The sequence below is a fragment of the Psammomys obesus genome, unplaced genomic scaffold, assembly GCF_907164565.1.
Source record: "Psammomys obesus unplaced genomic scaffold, mPsaObe1.curated_primary_1811, whole genome shotgun sequence".
NCBI classification, from domain to species: domain Eukaryota; kingdom Metazoa; phylum Chordata; class Mammalia; order Rodentia; family Muridae; genus Psammomys; species Psammomys obesus.
The window spans coordinates 13,140,277-13,166,211 of record NW_026588752.1 but is presented as its reverse complement, the minus strand read 5'-3'; the positions used below and the strand labels follow the sequence as shown (position 1 = coordinate 13,166,211).

The window sequence follows — 25,935 nt, the reverse complement described above, 5'->3', positions numbered from 1 at the left end:
TGTGTGTGTGTGTGTGTGTGTGTGTGTGTGTGTGTGTGTGTGTGTGTCAGAGCAGCGCTTCTCTGCTTTGTCCACGTAGGTCCTGGGGGTTAAACTTGGGTCATCAGCCTTGGTGTTAAGCAACCTGCTATGCCATCTTGCCAGGCCACCTGTCCCAGACCTAATTCCCTCTTTTCTCCTGCTTCATTTAAAGTCCTCTAGTTGAGAATTTCTGGAACTGTCTAGAGAAAAGAAACTAGAATTCCTAAGCCTGGTCCTCGCCCTCAAAGCTGGCTTCTTGCTGCTTTTATGATTTGGTTTCTCTCTTCTTGGTAATCTGAGGCCCATGCACAGCTCTGTAAATATTTCAACAAAACCTCCTATCCTCAGAGAGCAGGCAGGCTTGAAAGACTATAGATATGTGGGTCATTTTGAGACCCCGCCTACAGCAAATCAGAGGAACAAAGCTGTGCAGTGAGGGCCTAGGACTTGCTGCCACCCTAACCAATCATCGCAGCCCCCATCACCCCCTCACCACAGAGTCATGGCAGTGCCTTCCTTATCCTCAGCTATACCCTGGCAGCTTCCCTTGTAAAAACCCCCCATTTCATTGTGGGGATTTTTATAACTGTGGCCTCAAAAGAATCAGTTCCTGTGACATTTTTCTTGCACAACTTTTCAATATATCAGTAATAATATCCTTAATGTCACCCAGAAAGTCTGACCCCCGGGACCTCCCCTTCCTCTATTTGCTATACTTTTTTTTTTCTCTATTATGAAAAGAAGCTTCCCTGTGTATGTGTGAGGTTTTTGTTGTTGTTGTTGTTGTTGTTGTTGTTGTTAGTTTGTTTGTTTTTATCATATAAGCAAATTGAGTGTTAGGGTGAAGGAAACGATGATTTAATAACCCTGCTGGAAAGATTAAAGTTCCTGAAGACAAATAGATTACAGGAAAAGCTGCATTTGCTGACAACGTGGGAGAGGTCAGGAATATGACAGGAAAGGTTAAAACAGCCTTCTACATACCCTGCTGGGCAGTGGCAAAGTACAGGGACAAGGTGTTGCCAGTCTTTGGGCATTTTTTTTTCTCTCCAGGAAAGACGTTGTATGAGTGGAATGTCAAGTAGTTCCTCAACTTCCTTACACTCCCAGGTAGTCTTGTGTAAATGTTCAGAACCAATCAACCATACAATGAAACAAGTAAGCTTCATGGAGTGTTGTAGAAGGATGTAATCTCTCCTATTGCTCTCTGCTACCCCCTAAAAATGAACAGAGGTGATGCATACAGTTTTCAAAAGAGGGAAAAGAATCAGAACATCTAAATCGGCACTTTTTCTTCACATCACAGTCATAACATCCAAATGCTTTACCCGAAATGGCCATAGCAATGAAAGCAATAGCTGCCATCCTCCTTTTTTGCTGCATAAACATTGTTGTACTATTAACAAATTTGTATGAGAAAATGAAAAGACGTCTTCCTGAGATACATCACAATGATGTCTGGGGAAGCAGGAAGGAGACGAGAGGGGAGCTGACAGGTTAGTTTAAGTTGGCCATGTTTTCGTGTCAGTTTCATGGTTGACTCATTTTTCAATGACATTTAACTTCATAAATGTAATTCATGATTCTTTGGGGGTTCGCGCTACATATTGTTTGTAAAACTCTTTTGACCTCCTTTTCTATCCTTGGGGATAGAAATGTCACTCACAACCCCTTTTGTCAAATATACAGAGGACCCCAGACCAAATGAGTTCTAGTGTTTTCAGCTTCCAGGAGCTAGTGTTTCAAGGGACAGGATACTTAACTGAGCAAGGCCAATGTCCTTCTTTTAACTGTTTCTATTTATAAAGCTTCGTAAAAGCACAGAGCCTCTCCTGCCAGATAAAGACTCTAAAAACATGGCCAGAAGACCATCTGATGGAATTGGAACCAAATTTAAAATTCATAGTAAAACCATTCCCCTTAAAATTTGAATTTGGTTATTCCATCAGCCACTGTAATTACAGAGCACAGAGGGCATATTTACTGATACTACTGACCAGAGAAAATGTTGGCTCATATATTTAGATACTATAAATGGCCTTTTTGATGACATTCTAGTACTGGAGTAATAAATCTCTGTGATTTCCCTCCTTTCTTCTTACCATAATTCAGGACAGAGAAAGGAGCTAATATATCTGGCAGAAAAATCTCCTTTCCCTCTCTTTCTCTCTCTCTCTCTCTCTCTGTGCCTCTTCTTTTCCCTCTCTCTGTCTTTCTCTCCCTTGCTGTGTCTCTGTGTGTGTGCATACATCTGTTATTATCTCTTATGTTTTATTATTTTATCCATTCAAGAAAATATTATGATACATTTTGTAAATCTTTTGTCTGTTGATAACTCACCAAATACTTAAAATCGTTAATTATAGTCTGAGAGCATTTTTAGGAAATAATACACAGTATTTTGTGAGTATTTTGACTTTGCTTTAAATGGGGATAGGAGAAGAATATGAACATGATTGGTTCTGGATGAATAAGTTCATCTATTGCCAACACTAAAAGCATATTATTTCCAAAAGCAAAAAATAGCATCAGCTAGACATGGTGGTACATACCTGAAATACCAGCACCTGGGAAGCTAAAAAAGAAAGATCCTGAGTTTAAGGCTAGCCTGGGGTACATAATGAGTTCTAGGCTTGCCTTTAATCATAGCAAAACCCTGTATTGAAAGAGTAGGAAGGGGGGTGCTACACACTGTAAATATCACATAACTCCTTCATAAATGTTTAAACCCCATTTCAAAATTATATACAGATATGATCCACCCCACTGTGTGGAGCCAATTTGAAGGTATCAAAGGGTTTGCATCACCCAGAGTTCAGTTCCCCCAGTCATAATGGATCCCATTCTAAAGTGACCATAACAGTTTTAAGTACTATTATGAGCATCCATAGGTAATAATAAATAACTAAACTTCACCTTTCTGGGGAAAGAAAAAGTTACTGTTTTCCCCATGGCTCAAACAATTTGGAACTGTCTTCCATAAATGAGATCTTCCTAAAAATATCCAGATGGAATTTTCTTCATACTGAATTTTTTTTGGCCTTAAGAGAAGGATTATTTTAGAGAGCTTTGTGGAACATTGTGACTTCTAATAAACGTATAGTCCTTAGGTCTGATGCTATCAGGACTACCGAATTTATGACATAGACCTTTTCAATAATGTCATATCTAGACATGTCAATATATTCTCAATATTAAAACTTATAGGGCCATTCTCTTGTGCATAAATAAGAAAGAAAGAAGGCACCAAACATGAATGGTAGTGGACGAGCTCCTAACTAGAGGGACTCCAAAAAGTGACCATCTCATGACTAAGGACCAAAGTCTTACAAATTTCCATCTTGACATTAGGCAAGGAGAGATGACAAAAACATCCTCTGAGGATTTGAACCACAAAGTGACACAAATACACATAAAGATTAAATTATTCGCAGAATGGCTCAAAAAGGTTACAAGTGAAGAATTTAAAGAAGTCTCCAATTGACTGTGTCTCACCAGGAGATGACAGAAGGGACAAAAAAAAAAAAAAAAACCTCTGTCTCTCTTAAATAAGAATACAACAGTTCCACACTTTCCTGGCCCACAAGGCAACAACTGAGCCCTCTGCAAAAGTCCCATTCCCCGTCCTAACCCATGTTACACCAAGCTCACTTTTACACATACCGTAGAAACCTTCCCTAGGACTCTGAGGAAACCAGTCTGCCTGCTGAAAGACCTGTCTATTTAGAATGCAAACTGGATAGACCTTTAAGCTGTGACATCCCCGTAGTAAAGCTTCTATCCTCACTAACTGCCCCTAGCAGGTCGCCCTTGCTTTGACTTGATTCAGTCCCAATCTCATGCGTAGCCACTCGAATCTTGAGGACAGCCAAGGAATCAGACCATGAAACACACAGGGACAATAATGCGTGGAATCTACTATTAACTTGCCCAGTAGGCAGTCTTGGGGAGGGCCATTGTCATGGCTGAGAACACTGGCCCATCCATACTACTCTGAACCCCAGGTGGGAAGGCTATTCTCTGATCAGTTACATGCCCAACTTTCACCTCTTGCACTCTGCACCCTCACTTCTCCCTCAATAGGTGTGTGCTCAGAGAGAAAAACTAATTTTAAACTTAGCCTAAGTGAAACTTAATTAGGAAAGTGACTCATTTAAGAGTTTCATGGGTTTTCTTTTTAATCTTTCGTTCCCTTTCTGAAATCAGGGACTCGTGAGGTTAGAATGAGCCTCTCTGCTTTCTTTTAGAGAGAAGGCAATCAGGCTTGGCCATACATGCAGAAGACACCACATGTATTTCCCTGATCCTGCTGTGGATCAGTCAAGGTTGAAGGTTGGAAAGTGCAGCATACAGGAAGTGGGACGGCACACCTTTCTATCTGTGAAGAGTCTGTAGCCGGCTCTTGCTAACTGAGGAACTCTTGCTAACTCTTGTGTCTGAGGAATTCCCTTGGTTCTCTTGTGTCCTCTTTAAATTTCGAGACTTGGTATTCTAATACATAAAAGCCACTTTTTACGGCTGCCAAGAGACCACTTGAGGAATACCTAGGCACTTCCATTTGCTTGTGTGGGTAGGAGTCGGCGCCTTGGTGGCCCATTCTTCATGAATGACCAGTGTTTCCCTTCTTGTTGTAGTGGATTGCTTGGATCCCACCTGCTCCAGCCATGGCGTCTGTGTGAACGGAGAGTGTCTGTGCAGCCCTGGCTGGGGAGGTCTCAACTGTGAGCTGGCGAGGGTCCAGTGCCCAGACCAGTGCAGTGGGCACGGCACTTACCTCCCTGACTCCGGCCTCTGCAGCTGTGACCCAAATTGGATGGGTCCCGACTGCTCAGTTGGTAAGCCAAGAGATCCTCTCCTCACTTTCCCAGACTTGAACCTTGTGTTTCATCCCATTCTGGGTGGATGGAGATCTCGCCTTTATGCTCAAGCTTGGGATAAGAGGGACTTTGATCAGACCTATGGTGGCTTTCTCATTCTTATCTCCTGGATTTTGTGGTCTTTGGGAATGAAAAGAAAAATCAAATGATTGTGTTGGTTCCTGTCCCTCTTTGGTTCCATCACCACAAATGGATGACGGGCCCAGGGGGGACACTTCTACTTGTGTTATAGGTTTTCTTATGTACACTCCCTAAAGGTAGCAGAAAACAAAACAGAACAATTCAGTCCCAGACAAACAGAATAGAATGTCCTATAAAACAGAAAAGAGGCTCCCTCGGGGTGTCGTATGAACATGTTATAAAGCTCTGCAGTTCTCCAGTGACAGGAAAATAATGAAGTTACGCTGTATACTTTATTTTCCTAAAATTAAGAGTATGTGTCTTACTTCCCAAGTGACCTCAAAAAAAAAAAAAATTGGAACAGTTCAACAGTTCAAGCCGGTCCCAACCTTCCCAAGAAAGGTTCTGCTCGCTGACGAGTGCCTATCCAAGCAAGCCATCATCATGTCGCCCCCTTCCTTGGGGTGCTGAGACAGCTGTCAGATTGCCATGGCAATCAGAAAGGGAAGAGATGTGAAGCTTTGCCTACAATGGGGAAAGTAATGAACCTTTCATTGCAAAAAGAAAAGGAAAGGAGTCAGCTCACTCACCCCTGGCTTCATCTGCTGGTGGTCCTGGCAAAGTTCTGCAGAGGAGGGTGGGAGGGGCGCAGAGCCCTGGCCCCAAGTCCCAACCGTCCTGCAGACATGGTGTGACTTTGAGCAAGTCACTTGTCCATCCCAGTGTGGTTTCCCCTCCCCTGGCATGACGAGCCATGCCTCCCTCAGTGGGCTGTTGTAAGGATGAATGTCTGGCACGTGCTTGTCCTCGCGTGATAGGTTTGGAACGCCAGAGTGAATATATCTGTCTGTCTGTCTCCTCTCCATCTCCCCCCACATAAGACTTTGAGCTCCTTTGAGAAAGAGGCTGTGCAAGTGCAGCACAATTTAGAGCGCTCATCTTTGCCGTAGAGTGCTGATCTGGGGAACATACGGGTCTGCAGGCACTGTGAGGATGGAACAGCAGGGACCCCGGCAGGCTTCAGTGGCTTGGTCAGTTCAGGCTCTCGATGAGGAAGAACCCCAGCTGAACAGGGAGTCAGGATCCACCAGCTAGTTCTTTTGCAGGAGGTGTACCTCCCAGTCAGCTTTGCCAAACGGGAGCCACGGCCTGACCTCCTCTCAGATGGTCTCAGCATCCACAAGAGCTGTTGTCACACTCCAGTGAATACCCAAATCACCCAGCAGACTTGTTAAAATGAATTGGTGAGCCCATCTCCCCGACGATACATCTAACCAATCCAACCTGGGCACAAGAATTTGCATCTCTTTACATTGATAACAAGTTCCCTGGTGATGGTGTTGCTGCTGGCCTGGGAGCCACAGGTTGAGGATCACTGTTCTAGGGGAAAAAAAAAATAATAATAATGTAGCAAAATTACCACCCAACCAGCGGAGAGACCAGCCTGCAAAGACGCAATGGCTGCTGGGCCTTGGGGCCAGTCTGGAGCCGTGTGTGTGGTCTGGCTTCCATGAAGGACTTTCACCCCTCTGTGGTGTTGAGCTGTAATCATTGTTTTTCTTCCAGAAGTGTGCTCAGTAGACTGTGGCACTCACGGCGTCTGCATCGGGGGAGCCTGCCGCTGTGAAGAGGGCTGGACAGGCGCGGCTTGTGACCAGCGCGTGTGCCACCCCCGCTGCATTGAGCACGGGACCTGTAAAGATGGCAAATGTGAATGCCGAGAGGGCTGGAATGGTGAACACTGCACCATTGGTAGGCAAACGGCAGGCACCGAAACAGGCACATATTGCTTTATTTTCATAAATCGTAGATCGATAGTGACGGTCGCGCATTGCAACTGGCTGTTCCCTCAGGGACACGTGCCCTCCAACATCCCACTGCCCCTCCAAATCTCCGTGGGGTCAGGGAAAGGGGAAGGCGAGGTTCCAGCATTGGAAAAGCCTTTCCCTTCTTTGCAGGATTCGCATTTTGGGGTGGAAAGAAACCCAATCAGATAATAAGCCCTATCCAAAGCGCTCATTTTGGGGAGGTAGCAATGCACACGCATGGGAATCTGTCAGAGGCTACAGCTGCTAATCACCCGCTATCACTGCGCCCTTATCTCCTCTCTTTCTCTCTTTCCCTCTCTCTGGCCAGATCCCTGGATCCCCAGTGCCGGTAACAATGTAACCCTGTTGTGAAGTAGGTTTGGTGTTCACAAGCCATCCAGGTCCTCTGGATAGCCAGGCACAGCTGCCATATATCCAAGCACCCTCTTGCACACTCGGCCCGGTGGTTGATGCCTGAGCCTCCCCAGCATTCCTGATATACATGGTTCCACCTCTGGACCCACTTCATTCTTCACTCAGCTCCCGCTCGGATATAAATTTCTTGATCTAGAATATCTGTAAGCCAGGCATTAGAAGGGCGCTCCTTTAATCCCAGCACCCGGGATTCCTAAGGCCAGCCTGCTCTACAGAGCGAGTTCCAGCACAGCCAGGGCTACACAGAGAGATCCTGTCTCAACCACCCCCCAAATTCTTCTTAGATCTCTTCTCTGTTAAGAAGTGATCGTTTTAAGGACCAGCATAGAGGTGTACTCTTATCACCCCATCATTTAAGAGCCTGGAATAGGAGAATCTTCAGTTTGAGATCAATTTGGACTATATAGCATGACCCCAAAACAAAACATATGCCCCAAAATAGTATATAATGGTTTTGAAGTTTCTCCATTCAGAGTTTTAGAGGTTTTTGCTGGGGAGAGAGTGGTTGTTTGGGGTTTTGGGGGGGGTTGTCATTTTGTGTTTATTTTACCATTGTTTTTGCCCAGACAAAGCTGAGGAGGCTCTAAATGTGTAAACTGTCTCTTTGATGGAGGACTGGAAGCCAATGCTTTTTTTCTCAGATAGTTAGGATTACAAGGCAATCCACCCAGCCATTTTTATTTTTTCCTCCAGTTTTTGCTCTTGTTGCTTACATAAGTCTGTCGTAGGACTCTTCCAACCAGGCTTCATAACTTACGAGCTTGCACAGACCCTTCAAGGGAGTTTCCAGCCAAGCAACTGCCTTCCCACTTCAAGTTACCTTTGAATCTAGCCATAAGTTTGTATTCCTGTCCTCTGTCCTAGCCCCGAAATCCAAACTATAGCTTGGCCATGAGAGAGAGAGAGAGAGAGAGAGAGGGAGGGAGGGAGGGAGGGAGGGGATCATGCACAGGGCTGACTGATGAGGTCAGACTCAGTTTCCCATGCTGTTCATTTGGGCAGTTAAGCAGAGGTGAGGAGAACTGACTCTGCATTCCATCTCCCTCCGTTCTATCTAATTGGCCATCTGAGGGGCAGCATGTCAATCAGGGCCATGACTATCTCACGGGGACCCTGCTGGGACAGTCTGTTGGCAGTGAATTGTTATTGCAATCTCTCAATGGTGCTCCAGGTCCTGCAACCCCTGCAGCTGCTCTCATCTCAGCTCCCTGCAGAGGCTGAGGGATAATTCGCCAGAATTTCAGGGGAGGGATGTGCACAGCCCAAGACCAAGACAGTCCTTACAGTGGCTTCCACTCTTCCAGGATTTTTGATGTACTTCTGCATGCTTGGTGTGGTTTAAAAAAAAAAAAAACTCCCCAACCCCAAATCTCTGTTGTCCCTATTGGGCCCCTCCAGAAGCTCTTGCCAATCAACACCCCTAAGGTAGATAATCCCATAAATAATCTCACCATCTCTCAACTCATATACTTCAACTACAGCTCTCCCTTTTCCTCTCTGAGAAGTAAAGGGCAGGCATAGTGTCTCCAGACAGAAGCCTATTGGCTCTGACTCCTGCTACAACCCTTTTTTTTGGTCTATAAGTAGTTCACAAGAGGGAAGTACAGGTAGACCTAGGGCAAGTGTTGGCCAAAAGGATAAACCTGGCCTGCTGCCAGGTTATTCTACTGTTTGCTAGCAAAGAACTGTTTCTGACAGTTTTAAAGCCTTGATAGAAATCCAAAAAAAAAAAATGGGGGGGTTTCTGACATTTGACAATTCTATGAAATTTAAATTTCAGTGTCCATACATACAGCATCGGCAGAGGACAACCATGCCAGTTCCTTGGCATCTTGTCAGGTGCTAGCTACACCTCAGCATTAGGTAATCACAATAGAGGATAAAAGCCCCATGAAGCCAATTGTTACATGGCCTTTTGAAGAAAAAAAGAATGTGACTGAACTCTAGATGAGAAAATTGTCTAAGTCGTGATGAAGAGAGAGATAAAAAGAAAGGCAGATGGGTGTACCCATGAGGAAGAGACACCAACTGTGGCTTGACAGATCTTAGGGCCAAAGAAAAAGAGAGAGGATGGACAGAGTAGGTGTGAGGGAAGACCAGAAACATGAGCGGAGATGTCTCTGGGGCCTTTGAACAAGAAATGGACCAATGATGGCTTTGATCTCAGTAGAGGACAGTGAGGTTGTGGCCAGCGGGAGAGCCCAGGCACTTCAGTCAAGCAGGCCCCAACTGCACTTCAGTCAAGCAGGTACAATGACCTGGCAAAGGGTGCCTCTGCTTCTTGAAACATTCAGCTTAAGTTTCACATCTCTGGGATCTGACATCCATGAGCTCTTGAGGGATGTCGATAAGGAGCCAATTTAGATGCCATATGAAGAATGGAGCTGGTGCCGGAAAGCCCCCTGGTTCAGAGTTAGAAAGGCTCTTCTATGGAAGTTAAGACTGCAACTGCCAACACTCTTTTTCTTGGGAGAAATTAGGGCTCCTCAGCTTTGTTAATAGGAACTGTGCTGTCTCTTCCTTGTTTTCTTCTCTGTGTTTTCTTAAAAAAACAGCAAATGTCCCTTAGTTGGTGAGAGTCACTACTGGAAAGCTGGGGAGAGGAACATCCATGCCATAATTGTTTCTCAAGCCTTCCAGCTACTGGCCCCTGGAGCTGCTTCATGGAGTTTTAGTCTTTTAGCTTGAACAGACACCCCTGTCATTTCATTTAACGTAAATGCCACAATTTACAAGCCCAGAATCAGCTCTCCTCCTCGGGGAGACTGACAGTCAGAGGAAAGAGAAGAACTTAGGTCCTTTACACCCAAAAGCCTCAAATGCTATGTTTTGAAGATAGAAAAGAAATAAGAAGGAAATGGCACTGGTCAGTAAACAGTGGGGTAAGGCAGGACGATGGGTGGCTGGCGATGGGCACTTGGTTGTCTGCAGCCTGTTTTCAAAAGGTCACAGAGAGATGGTTTCAGGGGAGGCCTTGCAAATAGTCAACTGAACAATTTACACCAGCCCTTACAGGTTGCATTTATTGTACTGGGGCGGCAATAAGATAGGGAGGGAAGAAAAGGAAGAAATGCTGAAAGTTCAGATTTCCAAAAGTCATTCAAGTAGAAGCTTAAGGGTCTCTCCATATTTGGTCAAATGCATTTCCAAAATTTGTGACCAAATTATTTTTATTGCTACAGACTTGAATAGAAGGTGTAATGTGTCCTGTTAACTGTAAAAGCTAAATTATCTGCCCAACAATGATCTTATGTTCACTCCTAACAAGTTAAATATAAGGTCTGACTAAAATCTATAGAACTGCATAGATAAGAATAGACTTTGAATCTAAATCACCACACTTCGTGTATATCTTTGGAATATATTAGCATTATTTGGGTAAGGTGCAGTTTATTTCCTATGAATAAATCAGGAGGCATATTGTGTGGTTAGAAGAGGTTTATTCCTTAAATGTGATATTAAAATGGATTTCTGTTCCTATAAACTGCCACCTGCCTGTCACCTTCCACCACCCCTTATTAATATGAAGGATTTAACATAGGAGGGCCATCCAATGGCTATCTCACCGCAGCTTGGTGGAACTAGCGAAATTTTATTAGGTCAAATCACTTGAACTGTAGTAAACCCACAGATGCATTTCTTATCTAATAAAAAGGTGACTTGGGTGTTAGTGTGTTTGACTGGCAGAATAGTCGAGAAAATTCAAGAAGACACCATCCTTCCGATTACCAGGGAAATAAGGGCAGTTTTCTGTGGATGGTGCACTGTTGTGATCTCCATCCTTGCCAAGGAACAAAGTGACAATCTAGGGACTCAGTCTACCAACACTGATGCTTTCCAAACCCAGTGAGCTACTCAGGATCTGGGGAGTGAGGAGCGTGTGCAGTAGTTATTCCAACTTGTGTGTTTTACCTCTGTGGTCCTGACCTCTGATCATGGTTCAGAATCGTGACAACTTGATTCTTAGGGCCACATGGGGCTGAGTGACCTAGCAGGTGCCACATGTCAGAAGAGTTTTCTTTCCATCTATTGCACTGGGCCCTTCTATTTTTCCTCTTTAATTGGTTGGGGAGAGAAAAGGTTTCTTGAGATGTTAATAAGGATAATGAATCTTTACCCAAGGTAAAACCATCCAGGCGACAATGAGATGTGCTGATTAAGTGATTGTCATCAGAAGGAGACAGGGTCACAGTCCGGGAGGGAGAAAGCCTCAGAACAATACAGGGAACACAAGTAGAGGAAAGCAACTGTTAAAATTAGCCAGCCTCACACAAAAGGCGGCCGCATCTCATTCCACCTTGCATCCAAGTGAGGGGAACTGATGTAGCCATTACCCTCCCCTTTTAAATAGCTACTGTCCTTTAACATTCGTGCTTTTGTGACTATAGTGAGCTCAAGTTGAGATGACTCCAGTCTCTGTGGAGCCATCCTCACCACCACGTCCATGAAAGCAACCCATGCTCTGAGTGGTTAAATAATGAAATCCTCCAGGTGTTCTGATGGAACTATTTTCAGAATAGTTGTTGTTGTCATCTTCCTCCTACTCCTCCCCCTTCTTCCCGTAAAAACCTGAACTTTTAAACCTTTTACTGTTATAGGGGAACTTTCAAAACAGTAATTTCTCCCCCACAAAATGGTCAAATATGAGCCATCTACTGCACATTAGGAATGTCCCATGCCCACACATTCTCTTTGACTCTGGATCTTGAAGTATATCAGAGGTTTTCTATGCAAACCCAGAATAAGAAGGATGGGTCAGAAAAGGAAGGGACATATTTTTAAGTCACTGTGGAAAAATAAAATAACAAGAAATAACTGCTTTATACATGATGAAATTCTCATCACTGACAGCATTTGCTTCCTTGTCCCAGCTGTTAAAGAAGGGCTTTGAGCACCAGTTGGAAAATAGACACAATGGACATAAACTTTGTCCTGATGTGATGACCTGATATTCTAGATCTCCAGCAAAAAAAAACATTTCTGAAAGGGCTTCCTATGCAATCTAGTACTATCTGTCCATGACAAGACCTCTTGTCAAGAAGACAGGAGGGGAAGGATTCTGGGGAGCTCAGAATCCTCTGTTACCACCTCCTGAAAGTTTCAGAGGAAGTGGTCAGTATGTCAGCCCATAGCCTGTAGTGGCAGAGACAGGTCCATCAAAAACAGTGTGTATCTCTTAATAATGGGGACATGATCCAAGAGCTGAATGGTTAGATGGCCTTGTCATTACATGACAGAGCTCTTGTAGAAACTTAGCTGATCTAGGTCATTCATTCAATGTGACCTCCTAATAGAATTGAGAGCTATGGAAAACCATAGATATTGCTGCTGACAAAATCTTGTTTATAGTGAACAGTTTTAATAAATGGGAACATGCTCCACAATAACAAAAATGTAGAGAGTAGATATGTAAGCCAGTAATGATGGCATTTGTTACCAAGGATTATGTACTATTCAAAATCGTATAAGTTATACTTCTCTTCCATTGACAGAACAGGGTGTTTGCTTACCACAGTGTCACCACAAACACATGATTCATGAACATCTGTGATGTCATTGAGTGAGAAGAAAGGTGTAACTCTATTATAATCTATGGAACCATCATCATATATATGGTCTCTTGTTAAACAGAAGCTCACTATGTCACTGATGAAAGGTATAAGACTTCACACAAATAAAGAACTGAATATGGTTCACCATTCTTAAGGCATAAGACCATGCGGGAGAGCCACCAGCAGGAAGACTGCACACCCGAGAGCAAACACATATCAGATCTATTGAAAAGGTAGAAGAAACTGCCCTGCAATGTGCTGGGTACTCAGCAGTTGAGTGTTGACAGAGAATCGAGTCCGCCATTCATGGATCTATCAACATGTACACTAATGACGTTACCTCTGTGCTAACATCTCAAGGCTTTGAAAGGAAGAGAAAGATAGCCAGCCCCAGTGAATTTAATTTCTCAGGATACTTATGATAGATGACTTTGTCATCACTCAGTGTCTCATTCCTTCTGGCATCAGGGATGATGCATTGGCCAGTGGAGGGGGACATCTGTAGTCTAGGCTTGACTTCAACAAACATAGTCCACGCACCCTAGAATATGTCACCAATAGTCCCTAAAGTCGGTTTTTAAATGCAGGAAATGTTGGTATTAGACGATGTAGGTGCTTCCTAGGGCACTGTATCAAAACAGAAGATGCTGTCCATGGGATGCAAATGTACTTTGTTGGACAGTTATATGAAACTCTTAAGAGTAAGTCTCAGGAAAATAGAACTACCACATCAAACCCCTGATTACATGGGTGTTATTGCTTAGGGTTGTGCTGATAGCAGGTAGCAATATTAGGCCTGAGTAAATTTAAAGAAAAATATTAAGTAAATAACAGTGCAGATATTGCAAATATCGCAAATGCACTGTGTGATTGACTGACTTCAGAACACACTTGAATGAGATGATCTCTAAGGACCTGTCCATTTCCAGGCTTGTGTAAATGGGCCTCTCAAATGCTATCAAGGCCTTTTCTCTGCTTTTCAGTGCATATTCCCATAACATACACTAAAGACCTTACATTAAAGGATCAGACACCATGAGGGTTGCCCTGCTGATGACATGCAATTGAATCATGGAGATTAGAAAAGGCGCTTTTTCTTAACAGCCCTTTGTTCATCTGCTCCCCTTGGTTCCTCTTTATACCCAGTTTACCTGGTTCCATAGTTTACCTGGGTATAAAGAGGATCTTTGTGGGTGGTGGAATATCTCCTTGCTTACACTGAGAAGTTATCCCCACTTCATCAATTTATATGTATATTTTAATAGAAAATAGCAAAGGGAAAGTCTATCTGTCTCCCTCCACTTCCCCTGGATTGGGAGAAATGCAAGCTTACCAAGGAAGTGCTGAAGGACACAGCTTTTGTGTAGGTCTGCCTAAACTCAAATCCTGGCAGCTCTTCTAACTTTTATGTGCTTCTGTTTCACTGTCTGCATGATGGGGATTGCTAAATAATACAGCCTTCCTTCGGCTGGATGAAAATCATGCCTGGCGCTGTGCTCAGCCTGATGCTAGGGCCCTGTGCACATGAGCTAACGTTGCTATGACTGCCACTATTACCTAGCACCTATGCAACAGAAATTGAAGGGCAAGGAAGGATTCTGATCCTCCCATCTTTATCCACTCTCCCACAAATATGCCTCCTAATCCATCAAGCACTTAGTGGCATATCATAGCCAGCACCACCTCCATCCATTCTCCAAACAAGGGTTTTCTCTGCACCTCATTCTCATAGCAAACCAGGGATTTCATCTCTCGGCTGGAATTGAACTTATGCATCTTATCAAATAGTCCAAGTCTACATGGAATCAAGTATTTATGTTAATAGAACCAGGTTGTAAAATTGGGGTTTGCTACTTCGGGACAAAAGTTCTCAGAACTCTGAGACAGGTGTTCCCAGAGAATCAAGTGGCCTGTGAATTTATTTCAGTTCTGGGATTAACTCTTATAATAAGTATCTTTGAAAAGAAGAAACTTGTTTGAGGCATAATTTAGAAATTGTTACTCCTGAACAAAAGAATTTTCTGTTCTTTGAGACCAGTGTCTCTCTAACTGGAGACCACAGAGGTGCCATTGAGTATGGCAAGGTGGCATGGTCTGCATTTAGAAGTCTAATCAGCTGGGGCTCGCTCAACGGCAGGATACTTGCCTAATATGCCTGAAACCCAAGACTTGATTCCCAGCATTGTGGGAGAAAAAAAAAATTTTAAGGAAGGAAACTTTCTTCTTCGTGGAAGAAGCCACGAGTCAGCATTGCTTAGGACATACCTCAGTCTCTCTTTTGTGCATTCCCCCCTTATCCCTCACAACTTGTAGCACAATTTTACTTGCTCTGGCTTTGCACATCAGGAGTAATCCAGGAGACCCAGTTTGCACTCTACCAAATAACAAGTATGCCCTCTAGAGAGCACAGAACTCATTGATTCTCTGTCCCCACTCAACCTGATAAGCGTCACAATTACCCTCCTCCCTAACTCGCTGCAGTCTCCTGACTCCTTGGAGCATGACCCATGTGTAACATCTGGGGAATCTCTGTAGTTCCTTGGCTCATCTCCTGAGTTATCAGAAGGAAATCCCAGATGTTCATGTCAGAAACAGATTTTACACTTCCTCCCAAGTTGCTCGTCTGATAGTATTCAGTCTCAAGCAACCCTCTTTCTTCATAGCATTCTATTTCATAAGCTGTGTTTAAAGCAGTTGCCTTCACACATATATTCACTTACCAAATAATGGGTGTCATCGGGACATTTGAAAATATTGTAATGGGGCCAGACAATGGCTCTCAGCATTTTAGAGCATGTACTTCCAGAACACCCAAATCTGTTTCCCAGCATTCCTGTCATATGGTTCATATCCTCCTGTAACTCCAGGTCCAGAGAGATCTGATACATGTAGTTTCCAAGGGTACAAACACTCACATGCACATATGCCCCCCCATACATATAATTAATAAAAATGAATATTATTTTAAAGATCATCTTTGTTGCCTTTGGGAAATAGAGTGCCACCATCTTGAACACATACCAGTCAAGACTGTGATATATTTGCCTCCATCTTTTCTATCACGTGCTTCGGTGGACCGTTGTGAACAGAGCTGCAGGAGTCACCCATACCACAGGCAAGCCTGGAGGGTTTTCATTCGTGAATTTTGCAGCTGGGCAAAATTTTAAGTATTTCATCATAAACAGTCTCAAGATAATTAGAATGGATTAAATTACAAGAGAAAATTCATTTAGTTAATCTTTCTTCTAATTAAAAAAAATGCATAGTTTAAGTAAAGTGTTTGTTTAAAAACACACACATACACACATACGCGTGCGCACACACATACGCACTTTTCATTGTAATCAGGGAGAGAGGCCTGTTTGGTCCTTGCTGATAGGACGAGGCATACGCAGCGGAATTAAAAGCTACCAGGCAACGTTTCTCTGATTATTAAAACCCTGAAGAGGAAGACCAGACCCCACCCCCAGCAGTAATGGAAGAATTCTCCAGACAGCCTCCACCCTGGTCCATAGGGCCTTGCCTTCTTTCTGTGTTCAGCTCACTAAAGATGCAGTTGACTCCCTGGGCCAATAAAGTGCAATGGTCGGTTTAGCAGAGATTGACATACTTTGCCAAGTGAGCTGGAATAATGGTCAAAACAAGGCTGGTGGTGACGGGAAAACTTTTCAAACTGTAAGGGTGGGGAGATGGAACCCTTGGTCCTTCTTAAATTCATCATAAGACCAATAGACCCAAGGTGTCCAAATCCCATAAACGTACTTCATACAGTAGGAACTATCTACATCAGTTACATCACCCATCCAAGTTCACAAGTCATCCCATCTGCAAAGTTTGCTTCCTACTGATGCTGCCAGGGGTTTCTGATGTTCCAGGGGAGTCACATATGCACGTAGCTAACCTTTTCAGATTGTTCAAGTGTGGCCCCTCCATAGTAACCAGTTGCCTGCAATATCCTCTTCCATGAAATCATACAGCACTGCCTCCCAGGCTCCAGGAGGCCAGGTACCTTCAATCCCAGCCACACCCTTAGAGCCCACTGTGAACTTTTATTGCCCCTACACAGTAAACGCTCTTCAACCTTAGCAGCTGGCCCCTAAGTTCCTTTGAGAGAATAGTCCTTCGTTTCTGCCTTAGACGTGGCTGATTTCCTGGGACAACAAATACCAAGTGCAAATTACCTCTCTCCTGTGTCTCAGGTTTCATACCGGGCTAGGTGTAGAACAAACACCATGGAGTCCTAGTTATATTCCAACTCCAGGCATCTTCAGACGTGTCCCGGGACCAAAAAGGACAGCGAAAGAAGCTCACAAATTCTTTAAACACAGCCAGTCTCTGAATGCCAGTTTAGACTCAGCCAAGAACCTCTCCCCATTGCAACGTCCCTTCAGTTCAGTGAATGGTTGTGTCTATTCTCAGCAAGGAAAACTGCCTATGAACGTGTCCCTGGGGTCTCTTTTTCATTCTATACACACCTACTAGACCCCAAGTTCTGAGCAGTTTCTGGACATGTCTTTCATGCTACCGATCCTACCATGCATGCATCTGGCCTAGCACTATGCATTCCCTAAATGCCATTCTAAGGAAGGACAGGCTAACTAATACATTAAACACACACACACACACACACACACACACATTCCATAAAAGTACTGTCTTCGAGAATCTGAAGAGCTAAGACTCCCTAGCTTAGCAGTAGCAATACCTAGTCACATTGGTGATGAAGTTGGTTAAAGCTTGGCCCGGGAGGTCATCTGTCTAAAGCTGTATGCAAGTGATGGGCTCTGATAAGTGTGAATTGCATTTCTTTATTTTTGAAATTATGTTTTAACTTCAAAAGGGATTGCCAGACAGCCCTGAGCAGGTGTCTAGAAATAACGCGGGTGCGGGGGGGGGGGGGGGGGGGGGGGGGGGGGGGGGGGGGGAGCCTGAAAGATTATAAGATAATCACCTTGAAAGCACAGGAAAAATGTTTGTGCCTGATTTTATTCCAAAAAGTTATCAAACCACCAGTGTCTCCAAAGCACACTCTCCCCAGTAGCATGAAAGTCAATAGGGGGCTTCTGCATTGTGGAGAGGGTCCCAGTCACTGGGCCGTGGGTCTGGTTGTCTGCTCTGAGTGTATAGCAGCCCAGGGAGGCCAGCACTGATTATTAGAGTTTGCCAGAACCAGGAGGAAGCAAGGGAAGATATTGGAAGGGATACGAGAAACTCATTTTTTTCCTATTAAACCAGAGAAGGCAGGCAGGCCAACTTGCACCCCTTAAGCATGTTGCTATCAACTTCCTGCTCTCCTTTGAATAGGAACTGAATTAACTTTTGATTTCCACGTAATAGGGCCAAAATAGATCTGTGTCCATTCAGTCGCTGACCTGCTCTATGGGGGTCTGATAAAGGAAACACATTCATAGCATAGAGAAACCTAGCCCAGAAAAAAACAGTTGACCCAGAATTAAACCATTTGCAATGCATAGCACATGCGAGAAACCACTGCAAACTGTCACTATCTCACACATTCCGTTTGTAGGATGTGACATCTTCCTCTCTGCTGTTAACACTCTTGAACAACACTTTACTATTGTCATTATTTGTGAGTTCAAATAATTGGGGAGGTGTAAGGAGTGTGCATACACACTGAGTTGGAGAGGTGTAGGGCTAGTAACGGCTCCACCCCGCTGTGAGGGAGACTAATCTGTGGATAAATGCATAACATGGCACTTGGTATTCCGCAAACAACAGATTAAAAATTATTGATAGCACACCTTCATACCTTTATGTCGCCTCCCAAATATGTCTTCAAGAAGTGCACACCAAAGACCAGCAAAGATGGCAAATGGCTAGCAGAGGCCCAGCATTCCATGAAAAGATCCTCAGAGCTAAACCTGAGGTGTTAAACACGGATGTCTGCAGCTTTTTCCTGTTTCCCTGTCCCAGGAGGAGCTCTGTGGGTCGCATGGCTTGAAGTCCTTTGAGGGAAGTGAACGCACATAACAATGGTAAATAAATGGAAAGAGACAAGGAAACACCAAGAATCCCACTATCGTTTGCAAGAACATGATCATAAGCATTGACGAGAAGCCATCCATGTACCATGCATGCCAAGTCTGATGTCCATAGTTCCCATGTCTAGTTCAAGCTGAGCATGATAAATACATTCAGCATTTATTGAGTGCCTAATGTATTTGAGACCATACTACCCGAGATACGAGAGACCTCGCTCTGTGAATATCCCCAGGGTAGCAAACATGAAGAATGGCTTGTAAAGAAGCAAGCAACAGGCCGTAGTACTCCAGATGTCTCCTGTCCTTTTCCCAACACAAGACTTAGCTGTATTCTAACCCAAGATCCCTTTCCTGGCATTTCTGACAATAATTTTTTTTTTTTATGTATTCTTCAATACTGAACTTTGCTTACGGCTTTCCTAAGATATCAACCAACAAAGAGACGGAAGCCTCGAATTTTGAAGACAAGGCTTGAGTTCTTCTGTAGCAGTGTTACTGCATAATAGAAAGTCAGGTATCAGCGGTATATATGTATGCAGACGATTCCCTAGTAAGTGTTAATATTTCCTCAATGAGGGAAGCTCAGCTAAAGCAAGCAAAGATGGTAACTCATTAAAATTTGATTTTCCCTCCTATCCTTTTTTATCTCTTAATCCTCCATATATGGCACAACTTGTTCTGTTAAATAACACTCATTAATTAAATCTCATCTTCTCCTAGCTATATCTATATTTTTATTTAGTATGAAAACCTTGAAATGCTTATGATCTAATTTAGTTGGATTACTGCCTGGACAGCTCGAAATAAGAAAACTTTGAGCTTTTAGGGTGGAATTACTGACAAGGGAGGGGAGAGGGAGAGAAAAAAGGCTCTTCTCATTTCTCTCTTGGTAAGGGGTGGTTGGGTAAATCTTTCCTCTGTAAGAGGAGCTGGCCTAGATTTGGATAACGAAGCACTACGAATTCAGGATCTTTGTTGACTTGGAGAAGGGAAGGGAAGGCATAACCAGTAGAAAAAAAGAACCTCAGATATCTCCCCTTGAACAGGAAGCCGTAGCAAAGTAAGTGAGCCCATTAAATGGGGTGTAAGCACAAAGGCAGAACTAGTGAATGCCCCAGCTGTAGGGGGCAGGCACAAGCCAGCTCCAGCTGTGTGTTGCCAGGTAGAAATGCAAGCGTCGTTTTCCCAAAATGGCGAGTTTTTCAACAAATGCCAAAAGGCAAGACTGTTGTTTCTATTCTCCCAGTTTTCCAAAGTTGGCCAAAAAAAAAAAACAAAACAAAAAAACAGACAAAGAAACATCAGTGCTGTTCAAGCCATCCAGATAAGAGTGGGGGACCAAGAGTGCTCCTGTACGGCCCTGACATTTGCCTCTAAGGCAGGGGTAATGGAAAATTTAAAAACATCATTGACCTGGATTGAGACTGGGACAGCCTTGGCTGCTTTTGTTTGATATTCCAGCCGTCACCGGTGATTGGTTTAAGCTGATGCATGTCTCATGCCCATGGTATAATGGTGGTGATTTGTACTTACATGGTGAATTTTCTCCAAGGAGCTCAAAAGACTTTGTGTTGCCTCAGTGCACCTTGCAGCAAGCAGCAGCCCCTCCCCCGCCCCACCCACACACAGTGAGTAGCCACAAGTAGTGTTTTACGAAAGACTAGCTAGGTTGACTCACTCATTCCAATCTGTGGTCCTACACCATTGGCAAAGATAGCACTCAAGAACCATGGGCAGGGCTTCTCATGGCCACCTCCTCTGCCACTTTCTTTGGCTTCTTAGCTTCCTCCCATGTAGTCCAGTAGACAGCCAGCTCCAAATTCCAATGATGAACACAGACAAGACAAGCCAGTGCCTGATCCCTGTCGTGCGTATGAGTGTGTCCATGTCTGTGTGTGCATGCATGTGTGTGTGCCCACCTGACCGCCCAGCAGACCCAGCATGGTACATCCGCACCATTGCAGCACGTTTCTGCACTTGTCATTGGTCTAAAGCCATGCCCTTCAAATGCTACTTCTTTGAGTGTTCAAGACCTAGAACTTTCACATGGGGTGCTACAGGGTTCTAGACACCTGTATCCTCCTAAAGGAGGCTTCTAATCTGTGCTTCTTGGGTCCCCTGCGTCTCTTTCTCTTTATTAGGCTGGTAGAATGACACATGTGAAGTCTCATGCCTTCTCCAGCTGCAGTGGATTAACAGAGATGCCAATTAGGCATAAGGGCCCAAGAGGTACAGTGGAGGCCAGGACCAGAATCCTTCCTGAGTTGCCTTGGATAGAGCAGCCAGGAGAGTCAGACTGTCCCATGAGGTCTGGAGCTCTTTCACAGTCACTGTTTCCCTTCCATGGCTGTGATCAAGGCCTTGCTACACAGTCCCCTGTCCCACCCTCTCCCTTCTGCTTCCTGGGCCTATGTGCTCTGTCTACTCTACTGAGGGGAATTCCTTGGGCTTTGCAGGCATGACCCAGGGAGAAGACTCCAGTTCAGCAGTGTAAACCTGTTGATAATTTTCCCGGAACAGCACAGCACAAGTATTCTACATTTTCTAGATTGCTTGCTCTTCCTTCTAACTTGTCTCAGATCAGGCCACTGATTCCTGGGAAGCACTCCCAGCATGATACTCTATTATAACCATTTACATCCTCTGCATGCAGGCATGCCATCAGCATCCTTCAGAGGCAGGTGTAGAACCAGGGGAACACCTGGCCATTTGGAATGCATGTGTTGGGGAGGTACTAGACTCACAGGAACTACAAAGGCTGACATATCTCCTGCTTCCCATCTGACCTCTCCAATCAGGACACTTCTTCACAGACAGAGGGGTTGAAAACATTCAAGATCTACAGGGAGTAATATTAGGGATGGAACTGAAACCTGATTAGGCTTCTAGAATCAAGCATCAAGTGTTAGCTTTCCTCAGTAAATCAAAATCAATTTTAAAATGTAAAAGGTATGGGTATGGGGGAAAAAATCCATGTCTTTACAGACCCAGGTGTTTTTGCTACCTTGGGAGCATCTCCTTGCACATTCCAGTTAGTTGTTCAGAATGAAAGCTACCGGGGCTCTAAATAGTGAGCCAGGGTTCTCCATAGCCTCCTTCATCAGGCCTCTCGAAGTTCCAATGTGTCTACCATAATTGACACTTTTGCATCCATCCATGAGGCAATCAGACATTGTAATGGGGACCCCTCTGCCATGGCCTGAGGGTGCATACATTTTAGGAAATTATAAGGTCAGAGAAACCACACTTTCCTCAGTACAACCAAATCTGCTAAAGCCAGTTTTCAGACAATTAGAAAGAGAATGCTGCTTCAAGTCCATCAGCCTTCAAGTGAACTTGACTCCGGAAGCCAACAAGTGGCACTCGGGGAGCCCCACACATTAGGGAGTTCGGCTGATGAGGTTCCTCCCATGAGCCTCTAGGGTTGCAGGCAAAGTAGGGGGAGAAATTCCACAAGAGCCAAGCACCTGCCAAGGCCAGGTGATCTCTTTCTGTCTCCTCTAAATGAGCTTTGTGCTCTGAGGGTACCCTTAACTCTGCATTCACACTGCCCTTCCATCACCAGTGAGATTAGGCTATGCTAAGTAAGACAGCTTTCAGATATTTTCTGAGCAGTAAAAATCAAATGATTACAGTGTTATAAAATCAAATCTTTTAGGAGACATTAAAATATTACTGACACTGATCACAGCAAGGCAGAAAGCCACAAGCTAAGACTTTCGGGGGAAGGAGGCAGAGGCCCAGCAAGCAGTGTGAGACTGGTACATAAATGAGGTACTTAAAGCCAAGCCAGGATAGCTTCACAATCTAAAATCACACTCTACTGGGTTGTTGCCTTTGAATTCCTCTTCCCTCACAGCCTGTGGCTTTGTCCCTTTCTATCCAAACCTTGACAATACCTCTGACAGAGTCCGTTCTTTGGTTTTGCCAACCCTGGGGCCAGGCAGTACAATGTAGGTTGTTGGGGTGGGAGGAGAGGGGATAAATTATCCCTTGCCTTGGAGCCTGTAACCCAGCAGGTACCCAGGGGTGGCCGGCCAACGGCCAACGTGGCAATTCTCCGAAAACGTACCCTTCCCCTTGCCCGGCATCTGATTCATTTAAGACAGAGAGAAAGAAAATCCACACTGTATGCAGAATAGCTGGGGAGAGACGAAGGAGAAACCCAGGAGTTGGCTTCAAAATATTGTTTCTCAGCTGCCAAAATTACCCACTCATTAGAAGTTCAAAGCTGGCTTCAAAGGTGGCCCACCAAAAGGACTCACCGGGTGGACCAGGGATTTCTCCCAAGTTTGGGGGCCTTTCAGGCTTGAACAGAGGACTTTGTTGTCTAAGATCTAAAGTTGGTAAAAAAGTGGTAGATTTAAAACTTCATTCCAAACCCATTCACAGTGGGAGTAGTGTCCCCTCCAATAAGGAAAAATAGCTTGGAAGGGGTGGAAACAACTCAGCTCTCTGATATGTTAAATATGTATGCAATGTGCCATACAGTATATAAATAAATAATAAAAAAATCAAAAGATTTTAATCCAATAGAAGAAACACAGTTACTAGCATTTCAGAGGGAGTGGCCTCAGTGACTTCAAGGAAGATGCACTCTGGCTCGTGACACTTTTTGCCACTTCCTCCTTCTGATTTTATGTCCCCTTTGCCAGCTTAGCTTTATGCCAAATCAGCCTAGCGTGAAAGAACCGGGTGGGCTAAATAGTTGGTTTTGTCACGATTTTCTTAATCTGCTAACTCAACTGAGTTCCCCATTTAGATCTTGACAGCTTACAGTTACTGAGCACTGAGCCACTACTGCTAAGTTCTTGCCCCATATAAACGGTTGCGAGGTGGAGACTATTAGCACCCTCAGTTTATACGAAAGGAAGCTGGCTCACAGAAGTGAAGCAATATGTAAATAACCGGATGGTCCAAGAAAAGAACAGCTGAGCTCCAAATCCCACTGAACACCTGTGATCATTGCATATTTTGATCACTTGCTTTGTTCCCAGGTAGGAGCAGCAACAACAGCGGGTTTTTGTTTTGTTTTGTCTTTTGAAGTCCTGAAATTCCATCAGGTACATGGGTACCAGGGAGCCGCCCTCACTTGTTGGTAAAGTCATCCCTTGCAGAAGTGTGCCTTTGGGGATTGAGGACAATGCCCCATTACCTTAACCAGTGTCCCCCATGCTGAAGAGTTCACCAAGTAACTTCAGATTCTATGACTGACCCAGTGTCACTCCATGTTGGTACAATTGGCCAACTTGCCTAAATTTAAGTTGACTTTTCCATCAGAGTTCACATTTCCACCAACTTTTCATTAAATTAATTATTCAAAACAATTCAGAGTTAGCGTTCTCACAGCAACTGTAACTCTGCCATGACTAGATTAAGGCGTAAATTGAACAGCATGTTTTGCAATAAAGTTAATTTTATACTCACCAGAGAACTGAGTTATAGTTGCTGTGGGAACCATCATTTTGAATCTCTTGACTTTGGTGCATTTAAATTCTCAGCCACAGCACGGCACACAGTAGCATATTTTGCATGGACATTTAATTTGCTTCACACCATGGCCTGGCTACCCTGAATTTGGAAATCCTGTCAGAAACTAACATTGCAGCCTCGTGATTTTTGCGGTCTCCTTCCTTTTCCTGGTACCTATGACACTATACAGAGAAATAGCCAAGGAACCAAAATGATCTCCCATTTTATCTTGAAATTGCCTGCTTGGGGGAGGTGACTTTCTTGCGAAAAACCGAGTCTCAGGCAATGTCAACTAAAGCAGGCAATGTCATTGCATTTATGTGCAGCCAGAATTCTCATCCAACGGTATTTTTGGATCTGTGCTGTATTATTCAGTACACATGGGGTGACCTCTGAAAGCTCCAAGTCCTTGCATTGCATGTGCCATTAATCATGCAGGCATGCACAGCCATATATCAGAACTTATTGGCGCTCAGGAAAAGCTAAGCAACTTTTTTCCACAACGACATAAAGCCCAGGCATCTCTAAATCAAGAAGCATTGCAGAGCCTCCCTAAAAGGTACGTTCAGCAGAACTGTAATAGAATACAGGCTTGGTCCTGGTCGTGAGGGATCAGAAGCAGGTTCCAAGGCAAAGACAGAGACCTGTTCTAGGGTGGGGGATAGTAGAGGAAGAAAACTCGGATATGGTTAGTGATGCAAGCATTTCGTCTGCAGGGATTATTGATTTTTGTAGCTTTATTGGAAAAATCAGTCATGCTTTCTGCCTCCTGGGGATTGCTCCACTGCAATTTGGGAGTATAGACGTGCAGCAACTGTGCAGGTCAGCAGCTGAGTAGCTGCTCCCATTCACCCGTTCAATTATCCATTTAGCTAGAATGTGACTTAGCAGAAACAGACTGCTGTTTTGCATGTGAAAATGTATTTGAAAAGAGGGAATTTGGTTTCTCAGTAAACGAGAAGATTTCAAAGAGGGAGCTTGGCTTTCTCAGGGTGTACTCATTATGTAAAACTGAAGAATAGCACCTAACAATAGCATACACCAGATTGTGAGAATTCTGAAAAAAAACATTCTCTACTCTCTTGGAAAACAAAAGCCTCCTTACTCCTCATACTGTGGCACCCTTGCGAGTGCGCTTCCTGCTCAAAATTATTGCAAAACTTGTACACAAACATCCTGCAGTGAGCAGTGCCTCCCCCTCCCCCCTCATAATCCTTTAGATGATGCTAAACGCTGAGTTGGGGAAAAGATTCACTCATAGAATTCAAATAGTCTCAGTACTGACTTCAGCTTGCCTCCGTCACTGGGATGGGAAGGGTGAATGAATGACAGATGACTCTGGATTGATGACTATGAACCATCCAGAGGGGGACCACAGAGGCTAAAAAAGAAAAGGAAAGACAGGAGTATTTTTACTGCTTCTCTGCAAGGCAAAGTGTACCTCAAGACAAGGTAAAACATAACTTACCTTGTGAATTCCTTTAATAGTGGGTGTTCTCAGGGTTTGGAGGGATTCGTTAGTAAGGAAGGCTTGATGGATTGATTAATTAATAGATATAAGTATGGATGGATGGATAACGATAGATAGATGGATGGATAGGTAGATAGATAGATAGATAGATAGATAGATAGATAGATAGATAGATAG

The 25,935-nt window shown here is 44.0% G+C and overlaps 1 protein-coding gene across 2 annotated transcripts in view; it reads left to right on the top strand.

Annotated features, from left to right (window-relative positions):
• Tenm2 (teneurin transmembrane protein 2) overlaps positions 1–25,935 on the top strand; it is a 670,345-nt gene that overhangs the window by 537,771 nt on the left and 106,639 nt on the right. For both annotated transcript variants that reach the window (XM_055604663.1, XM_055604662.1), the window contains one exon: positions 4,656–4,856. In XM_055604663.1, coding sequence (XP_055460638.1) covers positions 4,656–4,856 — 201 coding nt within the window. The remainder of the gene's footprint in view (positions 1–4,655; positions 4,857–25,935) is intronic.